The following is a 23,384-nucleotide window of genomic DNA, read 5'->3' on the forward strand; positions in this document are numbered from 1 at the left end:
TATTTTACAGATGCGGGAAACTGAGGAGGCCTCGTGGGACCGAATGTCATAATGAATATGAAGTGTTCTTAGGACTCTGTCTAAGCCTGTTTCAACTTAGCTTGCAAGCCCTTATCCAAGAGAATTTACCTGCCAGCCCCCAGATTCCTCATGTACTACAGTATCCAGTAAGAGGACAAGATGCCCAAGTGTGGCTAGCCCGGTAGAACAGTGTTTGCCAACTTGGGGGCGGCAGGGTTAGGTTGAGAGCTTATTAACATAGATTCCTGGGCCTGTCTATAGATACTCTGATCCAGTATGTCTGGGGAAGTGATTAGGAAATTGCTTTCTTAGGAAGCTTCCCCACGATCTTGAAACTGCTGGTCCAGGGTCTGTACTTCTCCAAGTGGCAACCTTGAAAGGCATCCTGTCTCAGCCTCCTCCTTTAGACTAGCTACACTGATATCACAGCTGAATCTTAATCCTCTCATATGACCGAAACATCTGTTGTCAAATCAGAATAAATAAGATTGATTTTGATAGAGACACTGACAAAAATAGACAGGAAGGCTAATACTGTTGTGTCAGACGGTGGATGGAGAGCTGGTGCCACGGGTAGTCAAAGAATTTAGCAACATACAAGGAATACAGGAAAGAGAAGAGTTTACTTAGATCGCTGAGTATGTGGTCAGGGAGGACAGCCAACAAGTCTGCAAGGAGGGTGAGAGATTGGGGTTTGTATAAGAGAATGAAGATGTGATAAAAGGTCAGAGCTGGCAAAGGTAGAAATCTGAGAAATACATTTCCCAGGTAATCCTGTTCCTTGTTCACCTTCCAGGAACACTGAATTACAACTAAAGTTGTACCCTAAAGTTGCAAACTGTCAAAGGCTCTCACTTAGGCCTCCCGAAAGACTCATTTGACTTAGATCAGCATATCTGCATGCTTTAACCTTTTGGGAACAAATATAACATTAGCTCAGGAAAGGATGGCTTTTGAATTTTCTTTTATCTTGTATTATTTTTAGTTCTTACTAGCACAGTGCTTCATGACTGTCCAATATATAGTGGGCCCAAATGTTGTCTTAGTTACTTTTCAGGAGGAAAGCTTTATTTCACCTCACAGTGTGTAGAGGCTTCAGTCCATAGTTGGCTGGGTCCAAGGCAGGGTGGCATGGCAGAGGGGCATCACAGAGGAGAAACAGTCCATGTCAGGGCAGCAGGAAGGAATTGTGTAGTGATATAATATTTTTTTCCAGACTTAAAAGTGATGTTCCTTAAGTAATAACAAAACTACTTTAGTTTTGCCCAGTACTTCCAAAATAAAACACTTCTATTTACGTATATTGATATATAGCCTAAATTCATAAGTGTATCTTTTATAGTATGGGCAAACTGAGTGAGAAAACCTACTAAACATAAAATACTCAACTAGATCTTCCTTGATCTGGGCACCTGAACAGAGAGTGAGGCAAGAATTAAGAATTGTAGTTGTTATTGAGAAAGCAACAAGCACTTCAGAATCTCTCACTGTAAACACCAAAGAAAGCTATTGATTTATAATGTCATAGTCACAAAATCCACATATTATACCAGTAAGATGTTTGTGGAAGAAGAAAGAGAAACACTGACAGTGTAGCTCTAGCTCTCCAGCTTATCTGGGGAAAAAAGAGAGACCTGGAGGGAAGGATGGAGGAGGGAGGGAAAGCCAGAGAAGGCCATCCCACAAACCTGCCAGCCACCACGTATTTAGGTCACTTCATTCTGTTTGGCCTCTGAAAGTGCACTGGACCCATTAATGAATTTATTCCTGGATTAGATCTACAGAGGGAGGGAGAGAAAAACCCAAGCTCCAGATGTGAGCCTTGATTTGTGAATCGCTGGCTTCTTTTAATCTTTCCAAACAGGAAATCCCAACAACCCAGAGGGTCTCTTTCAGGATCTGGGTCAATGCAAGTATAATCTCTCCCTCTTCCCTCACCCCTCACCCACCTGGGCCCCTCTTCCCCCTCCACCTGCTTCCATTTGTATGTGCACTGGATGAATGGCTCCTTCCTTCTGCATTTGTTTAGAGGGATGTGTTGTTTTACCCATCTTCGCATTTTCGTCAATACCAAAGAAAGGTCCTGAGGGTTTCCACCCCAAGGTACTGGAATGGGGGCAAGTGGGAAGGGAAGGAAGAATGCCTGTTCCCACTATTAACATGTTTTTGCTGCAGATCTAGGAAAGAAAGGCCCTGAGGCATAGGACTGGGGGAGAGCTCAAACTTCCGGCTCAATGATGCCTTCATTGCTTGAGCATCTATCACTGAAATGTGTTATTGAATGGGAATGCATTTTAAAAAATAAGTCTTGTATTAGCAAATTGACTCAGCTTACCAAAGATTTGTTACTGATGTTATTTCTGCCTATCTTTCTTTGAAAACAAAAGTACTCTCCCTGGTTCAAAGCAAGCAATAATTTACTAGGCTCTCACTCAATCCTGTATCTGGCGTGCTCACTTACAACACCTCCATGTTTTCTTAGAAATACGCTGACAGAGTGATGCAGGGAAGTTGGAAAGAACAAGTTATCAACAGTCTGGGATGACAGAATTCCTGATGGAGCGGATAAAATAATACTTTTCTTTAATTAGAATACCTCCCACCCTAACTCTAACCCTAACCCTAATGCTAACCCTAACCCTAACCCTAACCCTAACCCTAACCCTAACAGTAACCCTAACCATAACCATAACCATAACCCTAAATGTAACCATAACCATAACCATAACTCTGAGCCTTGAACCCAGGGTCTTTGCACTGAGCTACATCCCCCATCCTTTTTTATATTTTGACGCAGTGTTTCATGACGTTGCTAAGTTGCCCAGGCTGGCCTCTAACTTTCTGTCCTCTTCCCTCAGCCTCCAAGTGTGCTGGAATTATAGTCATAGCTAACTTGCTTGGCTTTAATGAAGGGATGATTCATAGGTCAAGGGCATAGGTATGGTCAGGGTAATTTTGAATAACTGGTTTACTCGAGTGATAGAGAAGGCAGTGGGGGAAATACAGCACAGGGTGCACTTCTCTTATAAAATAAAACATCACTCAGTTGCACCTGATGGGGTCCCACTAGCTTCCTGGTGATACCTTAGAGATGAGCTCCACAAAACAGCAGCTCTTCATCCTCTCAAACAGACTGCCTGGTTAGTACCATTACATTGCCAGGATGGGCTACTGCCAGGATCCTGGGTAGCATTTCTGGGGGCAGCCCATGTGTGTCGCCCCCTCCATCATGCAAGACCAAACTCCATGTTTGCCATGTAAGGCTGTGGCACAATTAGAATCAACTTGTAAGTTTGCTTCTTCCTGTCTCCTTGGGTTTTATCCAGTGGCAGAATCTTCACCTCAGCCCTGGGTGAAAATTCAGCCATCTCCATGTTCTTGGTTCACTCTTACCTGATTAACAGAGCTACAGCAACTGTAGGTCTCCAGCAGTAGGAATTAAATTGCACAGTCCAATATACTAATTTGTTGTTTTTATCCACAAGGTTGATATGGTTGTACAGTCATAGGTTGTGCAGTCATAGATTTTGCAGTGATGTTTAACCTAAACAAAGGGATGGAGCAAATTTATTGCACCACTTATCCCATTTGATTATCCAAAGGAGTGTTAAAGTTTTCTGCTTAGGCATCATCTTCACTTTGAGTATTTAGTGTGTTTCAGAAAATATCTTTTGTTCCTATCTCTCAGTTTCCCCTTCTTTCTGTCCCAGGAGTGGAATTCCTTTGTCTTGGTTTAATTGCATTCTCCACATCTTTACTGAGATGTGTAATGTGAGCCTGATATGGTGACCACAATGCCTATAGTCCCAGCACTGTGGGAGGTCGAGGCAGGAGGATCACAAGTTTTAATCACACTTGGGCAACTTAGTGAGATCCTGTCTCAAAATAAAATACAAGGAGGGCTGAAGATATAGCTCACTCTAAAGGCCCTGGGTTCAATTTCAAGGGTTGGGGACAGACAGACAGACAGAGAAAGGGACTCATGTGTACCTGGAAACATGTTTAGTGCTGTATGAAAAATGAGGGATGAATAAAAAATGATTCCTGATTTCAAGATTTTTCTCTGTCTCTCTCTCACTCTCTCTGTATCTATAATCTATGTACGCATCTCCCCGTCAGTGCATAAATAGATGATATGTAGGCAAGTACGTAGATCAACAGATTGTTGAGAGATAAATAGTGCGGTAGATCCATTCTAGATGGAATATATAACTAGATGCACATGTACACCATAAAGATAAAGACAAAGATACATTCTGATGGAAATGGAAGAGAGAAGGGACTGAAACAAGCAACAAAAAGCTCAAAGAGAAGTGTGTTGGTGCATTTGCTTTAGGAGACACACAAAGTGAATGAGCACTGAAGGAAGTTGCAGTGGTCACAGCTTGCTGGGAGACCATGGAGCATGATCCCAGCAAGCTCTTCCCAATGCAGCTTTTATTCCCCTCTCTGGACCAGTTTCACTCAACTCTCCCTCAGGGCTGTGTGCCAACTCCATGAACTCTGTTCTTTGCACCAGCCCCGTCTTTTCCTCCTTTGCCCTGGATCAGACTCTTCCTTTTAGCTGAAATAGTTTGTCTTCCCCGTCATCACTCAGGAAAGCTTGCCTGCATTCTAGATGGAGCCAGATTCCCCACTTTTTTCAATGCCTTATACTCTGAAAATTGTCGTTAAAATTAGTATAAAACTAGATGCTCAGTTCCTTTGGCTTTCCCTAGGATGTAGCACCAAGAGGTTAAGAAATATACCTGTCCTGGTCATCAATACATTACTAGTACCCTGGAGCAGTATACTGCCCTTCTGTACTCAACAAATATTTCTGAGTGGGTCAATAAAGCTAGCATTTAGAATTCTTCCTCCTTGTCCTCCTCTACCCCTTTTCCCTTCCTTAGAGCTTCTCTCTTCTTCATTGCTTCCACACTCTTTCTAAGTCCTCCTGTGCTCAGTCAGGACCAATCCTATGCACTGAGAGAAGACCCCTCAACTGTTCTCTGTGTGTCTCAGTCTGGGGGCCTACACAGGTATTGCAAATAACTCCCTGAAAGAAACCAGGTGGACCTTGTCTGAGAAGAGTGTGCTACTCAGAAATGAGATCTAAGACTCAAGTCAAATCAGAAAATGAGATCTAAGACAGAAGTCAAATCAGATCCTCATTTTCATAGCATCTCTGAGTGATGGCACTCAGGTAGGCACTACGTCAAAGGAGCATAGGGCTAGATGCGTAGAGAAGACGGCAGGGCTCAGCTATGTGCCATGTCCTCTGGGAAGAAGACCCAGATGGATTTAGGATACAGGAGGTTTATTAGAAGACAATAAAAGACACATAAAAGGGAAAGAAAGCAAAACTCTTTCAAGAAAGCATTCAGAGCACAGTACTGATCTGACACTTGTGAAAGGAAAGAGGGAAGAAGGGCTGGGCAGGCTGCAAGCAGGACCTCCAGGGGACTTCTGCGCAGGAAAGGGGAGGTGGAGCCCAAAGCTGGAGTCGGCTGAGGCTGTCAGATAAGGGCACTCTTGGAGCTTCGAGCCAGCTTCTTTGTTTAAGGGAGATCTGAGCAGTTTACCTCCGTGACTGCCACATGTGACGTCTGAAGGTAATTTTGTAAGAAACCTGGGAGAGCACACACTCAGGAAGCAGATTTAAGGAAATAGCACATTTTAAAAGGTCTGGTATCTGTGCTTTTCAAGGACTGTTTATATTATGTTTTTGTTCTCCAGGGAGCCGTCTTCCCAAGGGTTCCTAGAAGACAAGCTGCAGAGGACTCTTTCCCCTGGGGAGCCCAAGGAGAGCCCATGTGAGCTAATACAGCACCACCTTGCAGTGCAAGGTCCCTGTACCACTAAACAAGGTGCAGTGACCATGGGTCTCTGATCCAACCCTCTGCAAGCTCCGCAGGGATAAACTGATCCTGAGGAGAATCTCAGTGCTACCAAAGGATAAAAGGACTTGGGGTGGGACTCAGTGGAGAGCAGCTGCCCAGCAGGCACGAACCCCTAAGTTCTATCCCCAGTGTGCAAAAGCCAAACCAAACCAATCCAAAACAAAACCAAACCAAAAACAAAGTGTGATAGGAATGGAGCAGAGATGGCAAGCAAGAGTGCTGAGGAGGAATATAAATCCCTGAAGATAGCCAGCGATGACTCTCCAAACTGACTTTAACATTCTTGCCCCTCCCTCACTCTGCCAGACTGCCAGCCACATCACAGAGACACAGGATAAAAACATTTACGGGCACTTGGTTCACAGTAGCCCTACGTGCATACCCTTTAGAAGCGGCATGCATACACTTCCCAAACCCCGACACGTGCTCATATGTCTACACATGGCTATTCCAACAAATGACTGTGCACCCGGGGCTAAGCACCTCACTCATCACCCATGCGTAGGTCCCTTCATAGATGAAAGACTGTAACTCCACATATGTAAATCCCAAGCAATATAGAGGGACAAAAATAGACAATACTATCAGACTTTCAAAAATACAGCTACTTTATGGTGATTTAAAACTAAGAAACACTTGGAGTTGTGTCTGGGACTGTCAGACATGCCTTAAAAGCTATTTCCCTTGTTACCGATACCCTCCAAAATTCTGCCAGAGCAAGGGCAGGGGCAGGGGCAGGGGCAGGGGCAGGGGCAGGGGCAGATATCCACCTTTCTGGGCCCAGAAAAGCAGTATGTTCTCTCAGCTCCTGCAGTAGGAACTTGATGCTCTCAGGCTTGACACTGGGGTGAAGGAGCTGGTGCGTACCTCTGGAGAGGGGGCTGAGCATTTCTACAGTAGGGAGGAGTGTTAGGGAGCAAAGCCCTCACCAAGAGCTTGGTTTGAACCCCAGCTTTGGTCCTTTCTCCCAGTATGACCTGAGACAAAGTAGTCAATTTGCCTTAGTTTCCTCTTTATAAAATGGCGGTAATAACAGCACCTGTAAAATAGGTTGCGGTAGGAATACACAAGTCAACATTTGGAAAGCACTGGGAATGGGCTGGTACACACTAAGAGCTGAGTAAACCCCTTCCATAAACCACCCCTCCACCCCAGCTCTGTACACAAACCTCCGTGCTGCCGCCAGCTCCCCTTCCCTGTTAGGGTTTTTTGCAAATGGAATTTGGTGGGTAGGGCTTAGGCGTGGTGTGTCTGGGGTTATAAGACCGGACAGTGCATCTCCAGGGGCTTTGCTGGAGCTGCCCCTGGCTGGGTCTGCATGGCTGACTCTGCCCCTGGCTGGGAATAGGGATTTTCCCAGGCCAGGGGCAGGGGGTTTGCTGCAGAGTTTCAGCCCTGTAACTTCTGCAGGGTTTGTAGAAAGATAGGAAGAAGATGCTTCTCTCGTTCTCTCCATCTCTCTCTTCTTTCTCTTTCCGTGCATATACAGTTCTTTTCTATATAGGATAAATATATTTTTCTTTATAGCAACATTAGGTTACAAAATATAGTTGTAACATTTTTATTAGTATATGTTTGTGACACGTACTTACCTTCATCTTGGGGAACTGGTACACGCACATAATGAATCTCCCCCCTTTTCCCCTTGCTATCTTCCCCGTCTCTCTCTCCCCAGACTCCTTTCCATCGCCACAGAATCCACCTCCCTGTGTCCTACCATCTCTCTTTTAATTTGCTCTTTGTTTATATTTTAGGTTTCTCATACTAGAGACAGGATTGATATATAATGCTGTGTCTGATTTATTTCACTTAGTATTAGGATCTCAAGATCCATCCATTTTTCTACAAATGACAAATTAATCCATCGATCCCTCGTGCCGCCCCCGCCCCTGGTAATTCTTTCCAAAGCAGGGATATCCTTATCTCTCCAAAGAAAAAAAAATGTTCAAAGGGCTGTTGTTAGTGCCTTGCATACTCTGACTCAGCTCAAAGCCTCGTCCGTTCCTCCGCAGGCGATTTGTTTTCCCTGGAGTCCGTGGCTTTCAGCGGATTCCCAGGTGATCTGAAATCCAGCCCCATTCTCCTCTGGTTGCCCTGGGAGTTTCAGCGCGCCTGGTACAACCTGTTCCTCCCTCCTCGCGGTTCCCTCCCTCCTGCCGCTGGACCACAACCTTCTGGGCCTCTCCTGTCCTGGGTCCTGGGCGCCAGCTGTGCCCTCCTGGGTGACACCCGCGCAGGCAGTGCGGGGAAGCTGGAGGAGGCGGAGACCGAGGCGCGGTGGGCGGAGGCCGCGCGGCGCTGGAGAGAGGGGCAGCTAAAGGTTGCATCCGCGGGAAGGAGGCTTTTTGGCTGCTTGGTAACGGCTTCTAGAACCAAGAGAGGCAGAGAGCGAGGCGGCAGCAGCCTGACGTCAGGACCCAGCGTGCCAGCAGCCACTGCCCGTCCGACACAGACCTGCGGCGGCGGGAGAGGAGAGGACTGAGTGGGGCGCCGAGCCCGCGGGGCTCAGCATGCGCCCTGCCCCCGGGCCATGGAGATCGCCCTGGTGCCCCTGGAGAACGGCGGGGCCATGACCTTGCCAGAAGCAGACGAGGCCCAGGCAGGTTGCGGGCTGACCGCAGCGGGAGCGCTCTTGTGCCCTCCGACGGCGGTTCTGGGCGATTCGCCCCCGGAGTCCAGGGCCAGCGGCGCGGAGAGGGGAGCGGACCCAGGCGCGCAGCCACTGCCTCCGCTTCCTCCGCTGCTCCCGGAGCTGCCACAGCCTCCACGGCGGTCTCCAGAGGGTCAGGACGAGGACGGAGAGGGAGACCCCGGCCCAGGCGTGCCGGAAGACCAGACCCTGGACGCGGGAGCCCTGCATCACCAGCGCGTCCTCATCAACATCTCCGGGCTGCGCTTCGAGACGCAGCTGGGCACCCTGGCTCAGTTCCCCAACACACTCCTTGGGGACCCAGCCAAGCGCCTGCGCTACTTCGACCCGCTCCGCAACGAGTATTTCTTCGACCGCCACCGGCCCAGCTTCGACGCCATCCTCTACTACTACCAGTCCGGGGGCCGCCTGCGCAGGCCGGTCAATGTCTCCATGGACGTGTTCGTGGATGAGATCCGCTTCTACCAGCTGGGGGAAGAGGCCTTGGAGCGCTTCCGGGAGGATGAGGGCTTCCTTAAAGAAGAAGAGAAACCGCTGCCCCGAAATGAGTTCCAGCGCCAGGTGTGGCTCATCTTCGAGTACCCGGAGAGCTCAGGGTCCGCACGCGCCATCGCCATCGTCTCCGTGCTGGTCATCCTCATCTCCATCGTCACCTTCTGCCTGGAGACGCTGCCCGAGTTCCGGGATGAACGAGAACTGCTCCGCCAGACCCCGGTTCCCCACCAGCTTCCTGTGCCCGCCCCGGGGGTCAACGGTAGCTGGGCCACGGCACCGCTCAACGGCCCCACCGTGGCATCCCTCCTGCCCAGGACCCTGGCAGACCCTTTTTTCATTGTCGAGACTACGTGTGTCATCTGGTTCACCTTTGAGCTGCTTGTGCGCTTCTTCGCCTGCCCCAGCAAGGCCGAGTTCTCGCGGAACATCATGAACATCATCGACATCGTGGCCATCTTCCCCTACTTCATCACCCTGGGCACGGAGCTGGCCGAGCAAGAGCCAGGGGGTGGATTAGGCGGTGGCCAGAACGGGCAGCAGGCCATGTCCCTGGCCATCCTCAGGGTGATCCGCCTGGTCCGGGTGTTCCGCATCTTCAAGCTCTCCCGCCACTCCAAGGGGCTGCAGATCCTGGGCAAGACCTTGCAGGCCTCCATGAGGGAGCTGGGGCTGCTCATCTTCTTCCTCTTCATCGGAGTCATCCTCTTTTCCAGCGCCGTCTACTTTGCTGAGGCTGACAACAAGGGGACTCACTTCTCCAGCATCCCGGATGCCTTCTGGTGGGCGGTGGTGACCATGACCACCGTAGGCTATGGGGACATGAGGCCCATCACCGTGGGGGGCAAGATTGTGGGCTCGCTGTGTGCCATCGCCGGGGTCCTCACCATTGCCCTGCCCGTCCCGGTCATAGTCTCCAACTTCAACTACTTCTACCACCGGGAGACCGAGCAGGAGGTGCAGGTGGCCCTGAAGGAAGAACAAGGCAGCCAGAGCCGGGGGTCTGGACCAGACGCTGGAGGCCAGCGCAAGGCCAGCTGGAGCAAGGCTTCTCTGTGCAAGCCTGGGGGATCCCTGGAGAGCTCAGACAGTACCCGCAGGGCCAGCTGCCCCTTGGAGAAGTGTAACCTCAAGGCCAAGAGCAATGTGGATTTACGGAGGTCCCTGTATGCACTCTGCCTGGACAGCAGCCGGGAAACAGACTTGTGAAAGGAGTGCCAGGCAGACCGGTAGCAGTAGGGTGGGAGCTGGGGTGACCTCCTGAGCCTGGGGATTCGCGTGACACCGCTGAGTATTCCAAGCCCGCCTTGTCACTGAAGTCTGCCTCTCTCCTTCTGTCCTCCCTCCCTACAGCCCCTCACTTCTCCTCTTCTTTCCATGACACTAAGGGTTGCCTATTTTTAAAAAGTACCACATTCCATGACGCAGGAGCTGTTGAAATGGCAAGCACCATGAGATGGATGTATTTGTAGTGAGTTTCCTATACCCAGCAGAGGGATAACCCAAACAGAAATGACTTTAAATAGCCCACATCCCGAGGGATTTTGTAGCCCTCCCCCTCCATGTGTTCCTAATTTGCTTTACATATGGTTATATTTGTGTATAGGGGGAAAATATTATTTTTATGGCCAGTGAGTAGATTTTTGTACTGTAGTTCAGAGAGAAAGTATTTGTATATATTCTCAAGATATATATTGAATTATTGAATTTATGGATGACCGAGCTGTTGTGATGTTTTCCTGGGATACTAAGAGCCCCAGATCGAAGCAAAGCTGCTCTGGTTTCTGTGGCTCCAAACCTCTCTTTTTGGGGATGTGACATTGGTGCTTTGCAGCTAGGTAAGGAATGGTCCAGAAGAAAGGCAAATCTGACTTTTCTGTGCGCCTTTAACAATTCTCTTAACTTTCTTCAGTAAGCATTTTACAGATGTTGTAGGAAGACTTCTGATAATTCATTCTCTTTATTTTTAATCCCAAGAAATAAAATTTGACTTGGCTAAGGCAAGTGTTAGTTTTTCTAACAGATAATATTTTGATTTTGAAATTTTAAATAATAATCTGTTACTTGGTATTTCTGGTTTTGAAGTAAGAGCAAATGTTTTGTCTGAGGCAGAAAGCTTGGGAAGCTCATGATTTGCTCAGCAACGTCTCTCTGAGCTGCTGGGGGATGGTGGGTGGGTTCTGTTGGCCTTAGGCTGTGTGGCACAGACCTCCTGTGGCACACTGTTGGACTTGTGCTATTAGACACTGGGTCAGTGTGGAATGTGGAGCGGCAAACAGGAAAAGGGTAAGGAACCCTGGCACCCACCCATAGTCCCACTGCCATTCCCCAGGGCTTGATTTCTAGTCTCCTTTCCTGCAGATTCTAGTCCTTCTCATACATCAGCTCTTCCCAACTCTCTGAAACAAGCCTGATTATCACAGGGATGAAGCCCTGTGTGAAAGTCCTGCCTGGTGCTCCATGCCCGGGGCATGGCAGCAGAGGAGAGAGCAATGCCTGGAAGGTGGCAGGGAGGCTGAAGGGAGGATTTGCTGATTGCCATTAAAGGCGGATTTGACAGACTATGACCTCACCCCAGTAATCCCTGAACTCAGAACGAGTCCCTATGTTCCCTTTGTACTGCATGGTTGTGGCAAACCCTTACAGTAGGTACAACACTGGCTGCATTTCTCTCTAGGATTAGCTCTGAGGATTCCTCTTGCTGCTTTTCCTGCTAAATAATCAAAACCCAGGCTGTTTTACAGCCTCAGCAGGGAGAGCTGCTAGTCCATCATCACACCTCCTGCAGGATAACTCAGTCCTAAAAGTTAGTTCTCAGGTGTGTTGGGGGTCTCCTTATGGGTGAGGAAGGATCCACTACATCCATGTCTAGGAATTGCGGATTTAAAGAGGACACAATCAGACAAGTGGGTGTCTGAATGCCTGAAGTTATTTCCAGTCAGGAACTGTTAACAGCCAATCTGAGGAGGAAACAGGAGAACTGGGCAGGCAGGGCCAGTGTTGTTTTTCATTACATCCTAGCGTGGGGGAAGGAGAACAGAGACACTGTATTTATAATTTACAATTTGCCTAAAAGCAGGGCATCTTGCCAAAGCTCAACACCACAGTCTTACTTCCAGCCCCCTATGCCTTTAAAGCTTGTGTTTAGTGTGGACCTAGTGTTCAGGGTTGGGAGTAATTCCACCTTCCCACCAGAACAAAGCCAATGTCGCCACTTTCAGCCTGCAGGGCTATTTTTTCAGGCTTCAGCAAGGCAGAGTGAGTAGCACCCAACTTTTAAATGTGACCAGATGCCTCAAAATGGGTTAGCCCAATTCTGTTTGAATGGATGGAATCTTTAGACCATGAAGAGGTACATTTTACACACATGTTTATGCACATGTTCAGAGAATGGAGGAAATGAGAACGTGGGGCTCCCAATTTTGTGTGAGGGAGGGGATGTCTTAGAGCAGGTTTACAAAGGGATCAGGGTGGCTCCAGAGGGAACCTGGGGTCCAGCATGCCAGTCTTCTGTTGCAGTCTCCCTCCTGGCCAATGGCATGGGACCTGCCCCGATCACTCACAGACAGTTCGGTGTTGCAATCTCTCTGTATTCTCTGTGCACCTGTTGCTGCAACTGTGGAAATCACTGCACTCTCTCCCTCCAGCCAACACGGTGTGCCTTTGCATGTAATGAGCAGAAGAGAGCTCTGACTGCCACGGCTTTTCCCACTGTTGCGGCCTCCCACTGCCCGCTTCTCTCTTGCCATTGATTCCCCACAGCTTTTACCTTCCTGAGGAGATTAAATCAAGTGGCCTCAGCCAAGCTCCTTCTCAGCTCTCCGGGCAGGAAATCCTCTCTGGATAAATAATCTCTCAGCTTCAGCAACCCGGTCACAGAAAGCAGGGCTGCTTCCCCTGGGTGTCCTTCACTATGTGAGGACAGCAAAGCATTTGCCCCCTGTCTTTCAGAATTCACCGTTTTCTTGCTCATAAGCCCATATTCACTGAACCCTAAGCAATTTCAGTACATGAAAAACATCTTTCTTTAAAAGCAGAGCCCTTTGGTTCATCCTGCGGGGGGGCACTCCCTGGAGGGGGGTCCTGGCCCTTGAGGAATTTTCCTACACAGTTGAATTTGCATTATTCTAAGTGAATGACAGAAGATTCTCATGTTTCTTTTGGGGCAGGGACACTTTGCTCCAAGTCTCCTCTAGAAATGGTAGATTTGTGCACAGCCCAGCCTGACCCTGGTCGAGGGTCAAGTGCTCTCTCTTATTTGACCTCTGCATCCCATGTCCACCGAGCCCACTTGCCCCCTGGATGTGGTGTGGGGGTACTAGAACAATGTCAAGATGTGGTCCTTGTCCTTGAATAGCTCCTATCTCCCGGGGAAGCCCTCAGTGGAAAGCATATGAAAGTCGATGGGGGAAAACTGTGACCAAGAACTTTGAAGGGCCTCTGCCACCTCTCGTCAAGGAGCAGGAGTGAGTAGGGGAGCGAGGGAGGGCTGCTCACCGGCAGGGTGCCCGGGCAGAGGCAGGCGTCTGGGGAGGGCAATGAGAGCTCTGCTACAGGGAAGAATCGATACTCAGCCCCCATCACCACCTTCAAGGTAGAGCTGAGGTTTCACTGCCAGCGACCACAGTGGGAGCTCAGTCTTACTGAGAAGGAGGGGACTCTGCAGTTGTTCAGGGGAGGAGATGGCAAAATGTATGAAAACCACCAACTAGTGAATATTTTAGGGTTTGTAGTGCAAGAGGCAAAATTAAAGGTATTATGAAGGCATTTTACTGTACAACCATTTAACATATGATCCTTTAAAGATGTAAAAGTCTACCTTCACTAGACAGCTGTACACCTGTCACATGAGTTTATCTGTCATACAGATGGCTGTCTCCTGAGTATCTAGCTCTGCCTGTGAAGCCCTGCTTCATCTCCTCTGATTTGGTTGTACTCCATTCAACCTGTATTTATGGCAAGTGTCAACCCCTGATTTGGGGAGAGGATTCCACACTGGCATTACAGAGACTATGTAACTTTCTTCCCCACCTCATGGAGATCAGACTATTCTACATGGCTGTGGGACCTGGTACTCTGTTTCCAGGGAGGAGGAAGAAGATACCACACTGGAAATTCTGTCTGGAACTCTGGGAAGTGCATTTTCCCTGAGTTGTTGGCAGGGGCCAGGGGATGCACAAGTTTCTTGCAGGTTTTTCTAGATTTGAGGTTTCACAGGCTGCTGGATGGTGCACCTCACCTGCCCTCTTCATGTGGTATTCTACTGGCTATACAGAAGCACTGGCCTGGTATAACCTCTGTGTGTCCATAGTAGCACTCACAGGAGGGGGCGGTGCAGCCCAGTTCAGGGCAAATCAGCCCTGGGCAGGAGGCCCTCAGACAGACCAATATACTCACTACCATCCCTTTTACTCAGCACTTATTTTCTAATGTCAAGCTTTGCACTATGGAATATTTAAGCCAGAAGCAATCTTACAAAAAAAAATCTGGCCTGTTGTACTCTAATTTTATATGAGGCAATGAAACTGCAGAGAAAAGTGGTGACTTAGCCAGGGCTACATCCCTTTAAGTAGAGTAGGACTGGAATTGTTTCCCTTGACTCCTAGGCTGGCTTTTTCTAAGAAAGTCTACTCTGTTCTGGCCTGAAAGTTTCAAATTCCCTGCCCTGCCTCCCAGGGCACATTCTGGCCACGCCTGCTTAACTGAGCTGCCTGTGCAGGCTGCCTCTTGGGATTCAGTCATGCCTGTGAGTCTTGCTCTGTTTCCTCTGATCTGATTTTACTTAATTCAACTTGCATGTCTTGCAAAAAATGTCAAGCCTCTTTAGAATATGAATATAGCACTATGATGAGCAGGGTCTCATAAACAAGCATCCCACTGTCTAGGGAGAAAACATCAACCTTTCTTCTCTAATAGGCTTAGTATTATCACTCATTCATTCCTCCATTCATTCAACAGATATTCACTATGAGGCAGGCACTGTGCTGGACATCAGCATGACTGGCAAGGGATCTTGCCTGACTGGTTTTCCAATCAACAAGCAAGTAAGCAAGTGAATACAGAAGTGATGTTCAAGTGGAGGTCAAGACCTGGAATGGGCCAAAGATGGGGACCGAGGTGTGGGGACTATTGGGACCCAGGGTGGAGTCTGTGCTCCTTCCAGAGCAGGGTCCAGAGCCCTCCTACAGAGCTGGAGTCCAGGGACACAGAGGAACATGTGAGTGCATTGGGTGGGATTCTGGGTCCCACCCTGCTCTCACTCTCTGAGGAGTAGGGAGTGACCTGGCACGGCAGACACACACTGCGGAGAAGCGTGAGAGCCTCTCACCCAGGGAGGCTCGAGTTTTTGCTTGAAAGTTAGGGGGAGTTTCTGTCTGATTTTTTTCCCATTAATTTGGGAGGAAAGTTAACAGAGGCCCTCAGATGCTCCCTGACTGTTTGCCAGCTATCAGGGGACTCAGGAGATTCAGAGTCAGTGTCAGCAAGCAGGGCTGAGTGATCTGGGCTACCATCCTGAGTGAGGGAGGTGTGCAGAGGGGGCCGAGGCTGGGAAGTTGGAGTGAATGTCCTGTTCACATTTGGATGCTGACCTTGTCTTGGACCCATGGCGGCACCCTCCTGCGTGATTCTTTCAGGACTAAAGAGCTCCAGAGGACAGTGGCATTTCCCCTCCATCCTGCCCACCCTGTTCACTCCTTCAACCTCTCTGGTCACACTGTATCTTCTTGCTGTCTCTGTGACCCCACCTGAGAGGCATGGCCTGGCAGGGCCGCCATGAGCACTGACTGTCAGGGGCTGGCCAGGGTCCCCTCCCCTTTACATGCTCTGTCACCTCTCTCATGAGTGACATTCTGGGCACATCTGCCTCCCGATCTGCTGGTATGAGCCTGTCAGTCCAGGGATAAAAATGAGATACATTTCACCTTCTGGGAACTCACTGACTCCTGTGAGCAAGCTACACCTATCTATACTTCAGGAGACGAGCACAAGAATCATTGCAAGCAAACCAAAATTGGACCAAAGAACCAGCTACAAACATCTCACACAAATAGAACTGTGCTTAAAGGTTTGGGGGCAAGCTGCGCTGATTTAAGTCCAGCGGAATTATTTGAGCTGGAATTCCTGGAAGAGCGGATCTTCAGAAGAGTGGGCCCAGAAGGTTACACAGATGTGGTGTTAGTTGGAGTAAGTCTTCTGCCCAAGAGTGCACTGGTTCCCCCAAAGTCCCCTCCTGTCACTCGTCACTCTGTCCGGCGGACTGGGTGCCTTCGTGAAGCCTTGTCTCCCAGCTGTGAGTGGGGCTGCCTGGCACGTGGTGTCTGGCTGCCCACCGTCCTCTCTGGACACCGAGGAAACTTTGAGCTCCAGTCTCACAAACTGAAAGCTCAGTAGTGATCTGTTGAACTACAAGGTTGTGGAGGGAAAGAAATGAGCTTGGCCTGTTCCCTCTACATCTTCAGTTCTACAGAAACTGACCTGCTGGATCTACTTTTGTGATTCTCTGTCTTCATAGTTTTGTAATTATATAAATTGTGTCCCAAGGCAGGATTTGCACTTTAAGGAGCTCTAAATACTGCTAATGTGACACTATTATTGCAATGTAACATTTACTGTAAATTTCCAAATTATTCCAGCTCTACAACTGAAGATTATACAGTAGCTTTGGTCCAGAGTCCAGCCTTGCTCTGGCCATCCCTTGGACAATCATTGTAAACAGCTGTGACCAGTATAGCCTGAATGGCACTGCTCAGTAATACGGGCCGGTTGCTGGACTGGGCTGCAGGTACCCGTGCCCTTGTTTTGCTTTCTGCACTGCAGATTAAATTGTCCATACCCTCTGTGGCACTTTTAAGTGACATCGCTTAGACAGTTGACACAGGTGGTCTTGTGCGTATTTCAGTGGCCAAGGTGTCCCCACTGCAACACAAGCTGAATAACTGGTGTGGACCTTTGGCTGTTGCTTAGGCCTCTTCCTCTATTGTTTCTCTCTCTCTCTCCATCCCTCTCTCTGTAGGGAACCGCTGTCTCCATGCTAGTGCTGTTGATTGCTCTGATTTGGTCATCACAAAGCCACCTGCAAAGTCCATCTCATTTGGACACCAGTTCTGAGTGGTACTGTCACTTGCTCTTCATCTCTCTGCCCCCTTTCACTTTCTACCTCTTGGACACAGTTCCACATTAATCTCTCCAACAAGTCATTCCAGGCTCCCAAACAGAGCAATTTTAGTCCCTTTAGCCTGATTTTGAGAGTTTTCCCTAGTGTGATGCCAAATATATATCAAAGAAGCCCTCCTGCATCCCTCCAGCCCTACGCCACCTCTCCTGTGGTGCTCCTGTCACAGACACTTCTGCCCCGTCTGTGGCTGGGCATTGGCTGAATTCTCTTCTCCGAAGTTCACACACTCTGTGACTGTCTGATGGTGGCTCCTCGTCTCACTGCGCATCTCAGTGCCCAGACGTGGGCCCTGGCCTGGTCTCAGTAGGACTCTGTGGACAGCACTGACTCCTCTCTAGGCTGAAAGGACCATCACTCCTGGGCCTGCCACACTGAATGCTGTCTATGCACAATTCCTACAGAGGATCCCTGGCATCCCAGTAGCTGAGGGAGAACCATCTTCATTGTACAGTGCCCTTTGCTCTGCCCTGGCTCACCAGGTGTGCATCCAGGTGGGTGATGATTGTAACCGAGCTGGGTTTCTGGAATTTTGCAGCCAGTCCTACGGGGAGGGATTCGGGAAGGGGCGGTGTTGCACAGACCTAGGGAGAGATATATGGTTAAAATGGATGAAGGATGGAGATGGAAAGTTGGAGAAGTCACAACTCTGGGTAAAAACATATTGATGAGGGACAAAATGGCCGTGTCTGGTTTGCCAAGGACAACTAGGTATATCTGTTACTGACCCATTAAGTTTTATCATCTGTAACTCTCTGTTTCTCCCCTCTCCCTAAATTCTTCATTTTGAAAGATGAATTAAATGGTCACCCAAGACAAGGGCAGGGTCGTAAATTAGTAACAATGTCTCTGTCCATCATTCTTTGCAGATCTTTGCATGAGACACAAGGTCAGTTAACACAGTACAGCCGGAGCCAGGCCACAGATAGTCAGGCCACCGCGTGTATTCTGAGCAGCCAACTGCTGTACAGATGCTGGGATTTAGACCTACATAAGACATCGGAGCCCTCTGTGACATTGAATCCGTGTCTTCAACACCAATCCGACGTAATGCGCTTCTCCAATCCCCCAGCCTAAGACTGGATGAAATTTTAAGATGTCTTAAGCACCAAAAAGAATGTGGTGCTCTTGCATCTGTAATTTCAAATAAAAATATCAAATGAAACACAAATTTAAGAATGTCCCCCAGGATTCCTATAGTTCCCCTTGTGTTTGTTAGTGAAGTGCCACATGTTGAGCTACCTCAAACCCATCTCATCTCCCTGTTCAGCAGGGGCACACAGCTCAGATTAGCTCTTCCGTGAGACAGTCCATCTTCTCCGAGCCCTTCATCCCTAAAGCCCCCAGAGGCCCATACCCAAGCTCTCCTGGGCACACCCCAGGCCCACATCACAGGCAGGTCAGTTCTATCCAGGTAGCTTTGAGAATAGGATATGAATGCCAGATGTTGACAGCTGGGGGCCCCCAGGCAGACCTGAGTCTGAGTGGAGTTTGGGATTTCCATAGGCAGACAGAAGCCTTTGTTCTGGGGCTTTGACAGAAGCTGTCCTGGGGTCTGGCTCATTGGATCTCTTCTGGAAAAACATGAGAAGTCAAGGCTGAGTCCCTGCTGTGAATCAGAGATTGAGGTCTTTGAGACTTGCCTGGCTGCCTCCTATTATAAGTAAGGCAGGGGGAGTTCAGCATGAACCCTGAGTTTCAGAGATGGCAGAGAATAGCCCGAAGGAACAGAACAATTATAGGATCACAGTGGAAAATGAATTTAGTGAAACCATTGTATTGTATGATACATAGCATGTAAATATATATGTTAGACCTATAGGCATGTAAGAAATGAATATTCTAAGACATACATATTGCCATAACTTAAAACATTGGGGAATTCTCCTTTGGGAACACATTCAAATTTCTTTGATTGTTGGATATCTCTTTGTCAAATGGCAGTTTCCCATTTAAAGGCTAATAGTCACTCACACATTTGTGTGAAGCAGTTAAAGCAAATGCAAATAACTATAATGTGATGCCCCAGGAGAGGGGAGTTTAGGCATTGGGATGAACAGGGGTGAGGGAGGCAAAGCTTGGCAGTAGGAAGGACAGCAGAGAGGCTGCAGAACTCAGGAGAGGGAATATCTAGTGCCTCCAAAGAGCAGACAGAGAGCACGCCGTCTCCAGAGGTGGAAGACAGGAGGCTGGGAGCAGGAGATGAGGATGGAAGAAAGAACTGAGGGGAGGCAGAGAGGAGTCTGTGGCCAGACAGGAAGAGGCACCCATTAGTCAAGCATTTGAGTTCAGTGCATGAGGTTGGGAGGTAGTTAGATCAGAGTTTGAGTGCTGATTTTATCATTTATTATCTATGTGACCAAGTACAAGTGACACTTTTCTAAGTAGTTTCTTTCACTAATTCAGTAGGGACAATAATAGGGCTTTCTTCCAGAACTGTCAGGGGACAAGTGTAATAAACTACACTGGGCTGGAGTGTGGCTCCATGGTAGAACATTTCCTCAACATGCTCAAGGCCCTGAGTAGCACCCCCAGCAACCACAACAAAATTGAAAAATAAGACTTTAAAATAATAAAACGAACTACATAGCTGTTCATCTGGCAGTAAAGGTAACTTATTGTTCTTGTTATCATGTAAAGAAAGCACCAAGAGAAAGCCAAGGACAAACTCCTTTCAAAATAACATTGTCAAGTTAGATTCAGCAGCACTTACTGAGCACCATTATGGCAGGTCCTGGATAGAGCTATTAATGTGAAAAGATGAGTTAGAAGGACTTAACGTGCCCACAATCTACCAAGCAGCACGAACCAAACACACAGATAACTGAACCAGACACAAGAATCAGGAAGGAAGCACAAGGTTCGGGCATTCGGGAGAAGGAGAGAGCCAGGCTTGGGGCCACTCTCAGAAGAGCCTTCCCCACGGAGAGCTGGCCCCGTTCAGATGGATCTGGGGGTCAGAGGGGTTGGAGAAAAGGACAGGGACAAAGGGATCCTTTCTAGTGAAGACTCCAAAGCGGGACATCCAGGTGTGTGAGAGGACAGGTGAGCACTGTGAGGAGGGAACGCTCCAGCACCTGTGAGGCCTTGAATGTGGCTCTGGCTTCTCCCTGATCCCAGCCTGAGCTTCGTTTCCAGCAGGGTCTGAGAAGCCAGCACTGTGCATCGCTTGTCAATATGGTCCTGAGTTCATAGTGAATATAAAATAATTAAAAATCTACCACTTCACAATGCTCCCTCCCCAGATGAGCTTCACAGGAGGGAAAAAAGACCCTATTTCTTTTACTCTTTGATTTGCCCAACTGCAGAAACAAAATATGCTGCAGACTCCTCCTGGTTTGAGATGAGGGGCTATGTGGTGGGATATTGGAAACGTGTCCATGTTTGGCTAATTTACCAGATGCAGTTTACCACAGGTATATGGACTCCAAAACCCTGAAGCCTAAAACACACAGTCCCCACTTCTCTGTCTCTCCTAGAAATGAACACGACCTAAAGTGACTGGGCATGACCTGTGGGCACACATGTAGGCGTTACAGTGAGGGGAGCCTGGTTTTCATGTGAACTCTGCTGCTGTCCTCAGTGAAAACCTGTCTGTGTCTGTCCTGAGGGGAGAGCAGCACCTTCCTCACACGGCGATCATGGGAGCTCATGGAGATGGTCTGTAGCAAATGCTTTGTACACTGCCTGGTTGGTAGTAAATTGCAAGCAGATGCTCACTGCTCTTCATCAACACCTACTGTGTATCAGGCACTGTGTTTTGAGCTATGAATGAAGTATAGCCCTCGACCTTGATCCAGAGACACAGAAAGTGACAGGGCAGCTGCTCTGGGCTCACTTCCTTATCATTTTGTCTCTCTAGGGTTTGTGGAGAGATGGGGATTTAAAAAATCTCTTCCAGTTTATATCTGACCTCTTGGTAGTCTATTCACACCATCCCTGCAGGATAGCCTCTGGCCTCTCACCAGGCCAGCCCATCTAGCTCTCTGTTTTGTTACCCTATTTCTTTTATGACACATACCATTTCTGAGCTTATATTTGTTTACTTGCTTATAATGATGATGATTGTACTGGGGTTTGAACCCAGGTCCTCATGGTTGCTAGGCAAGCACTGTACTCTGACCTATAGTCTCAGCTCTTTAAAAATGTTAGTTTGAGACAAGGTTTCCCTAAGTTGCCCAGGCTAGCCTTGGACTTGATATCCCCCTACATCAGCCTTCTGAGAAGCTGGGATGACAGGTATGCATGCTATTGCACTCAGCTTGTTTACTCACTTTTGCCTCTTTTCTGTACTACAATGTAAGGGTCATGAGAGCCTGGACCTTGTTTAGCTCATTCATCTCTGTATTCTTGGCACACAGTGGTGCTCAATAATTGTTTGTTCATTGACTCTTGAATAAAGACCAGCAGAAGCTGGCTTAGGGGTGGAGACAGCTCTGACATAATAACTTGATTTTAAATTAATCCTCAAGGACAGAGACCAATTATCTTCTGTTATCTTTCTTGGCCACCCACCAAGTTCTGGACACAGAATGAAGTTTGATAATGCTTGCTAGGTGACTGGTCAAATCATGACTGGTTGAATCAGTTGGGACAGAGAGGAGGTCTGGGTGGAGAGAAAGGACTGTGGGGATTGTGGACCTGGAGGGCAAAACAGAAAAGCAAAGGAAACTGCTTCTAGTGTAAGGGAGTTCTATTATTGTGGTATAGTAGGGATCCATATATTTATAGCCATTTTTAGTGTTTATAAGTTTAAAAATAAGGAAATGAGCTTGTAGGAGAAAGCTGGTGTTTCCAACTTTCCATTTCTTTGAAGTGGAGGTGAATGCCAAGTTCTACTGGAGTCCACTCCAGGGCCTACGTGACATTTGCAAATCGTTTATCAGTACCAAACCCCAAGAGCTTGCTCTGGCATCTCCAAGATGTTGGTTGACACGCCCAGCAGGAGAGGCTGGGATGTGTTTTGACAACCAAGTGGTTTCCCTAGCAAGCTGCCAACTTCTCAGGCACAAGCACCGCCAGCTTATCCAGCAGGATGGAGACTCTCAGGGCTTCCCCTGCAGAGCACACACTTCCCCATGTTAACCTAAGACTTTCTTTTCTTTGTCTTTTGAGACAGTGTCTCGCTATGCAGTTCAGGCTGGCCTACCCTAAGACTTTCATTCATGTTTGTTGCCAGGCTTCCTCATCACAGTGCAAAGCGCATCTTAGCCCTCCTCACTTTTGTTTTCTCACTTAAAAGCCCGTGAAAGCCAAGCATGGGGATGCCTGTGTGTAATCCCAGCACCCTGGGAGGCAGAGGCAGAAGACTGAATGTTTGAGCCCAGCCTGGGCAATTAAGTGACTTAGGAAGATCCTGTTTCAAAATAAAAAATAAAAGAAAATGTGCTAGAAATGTAGCTCAGTGAGAAAGAAGAAAAAGAAAAAGAAAAAGAAAAAGAAAAAGAAAAAGAAAAAGAAAAAGAAGGAGGGGCATGGGCCGGAAGATGGGGAGGAAGGAGGGGAGAAGGAAAGGAGAGGGAGAGGAAGAAGGAGAGGGAAAGACTCTGTAAAGATAAAGAATGCCCAGTGAATTTATAGTACAAACACTCAGAGACCTCAGAAAAACATGTCTTGAACTCCTGCTAAGAAACCAGAAGTGAGTCAAATACCATGTGTGGGGCCGGAGGAAGTAGTACAGTAAAGACAACCGGAGTCCAGCTGGAGCACCACCTGTGAGCAGATAAAGAAGTTAAGGTAGGAGGTTCCATTGTTACTGTCACCACCACTTGCTAAGCACCAATTGTGTGCTGTGCATTGCATAGACATTTTATATGCACTTCCCCGCGCTGAAATAATGCTGCCAATGAAACTTAGAGGGGGTGATGGTGGCCCCCAGACCACACAACTAACAAATGGACTGAGCTGCATTTGAGCTCATGCTCTCTGCTTCCTGCCTGTGAGTCTCTTGCCACCCAGTCAGCTGTAAGAATTAACCATGGAGTCCTGGGAGTCTGAGTTGGTGGGTGGTCAAAGCAGGGGATGAAGATGAACTCTGAGGTGGTGTTGGGTGGGGAGAGGGACCAGGTCTGTGCTCAGCACAGGAAGAGGATGTCACAGCAGCATGACCTGCACCTGCCAAGGGTGTAGGAAGCACGGTGTGGAGAGCATGAGGAGCTACCCTGGT

At 48.2% G+C, this 23,384-nt stretch overlaps 1 protein-coding gene across 1 annotated transcript; it reads left to right on the forward strand.

Annotated features, from left to right (window-relative positions):
* The first annotated feature begins 8,017 nt into the window (after positions 1-8,017).
* On the forward strand, positions 8,018-11,049 carry Kcna5 (potassium channel, voltage gated shaker related subfamily A, member 5). Its single transcript, XM_005378748.2, has one exon. It carries the CDS (start codon positions 8,434-8,436, stop codon positions 10,252-10,254), a length of 1,821 nt encoding a protein of 606 aa, XP_005378805.1. The 5' UTR covers positions 8,018-8,433; the 3' UTR covers positions 10,255-11,049.
* The last annotated feature ends 12,335 nt before the right edge of the window (positions 11,050-23,384 follow it).

This window comes from Chinchilla lanigera, unplaced genomic scaffold (assembly GCF_000276665.1).
Source record: "Chinchilla lanigera isolate Chin_1 unplaced genomic scaffold, ChiLan1.0 scaffold00012, whole genome shotgun sequence".
Lineage (NCBI taxonomy): Eukaryota > Metazoa > Chordata > Mammalia > Rodentia > Chinchillidae > Chinchilla > Chinchilla lanigera.

What these genes read in the sequence shown, in the direction of transcription:
- Kcna5 (XM_005378748.2), top strand. Translation starts at nt 8,434, where the DNA reads ATGGAGATCGCCCTGGTGCCCCTGGAGAACGGCGGGGCCATGACCTTG.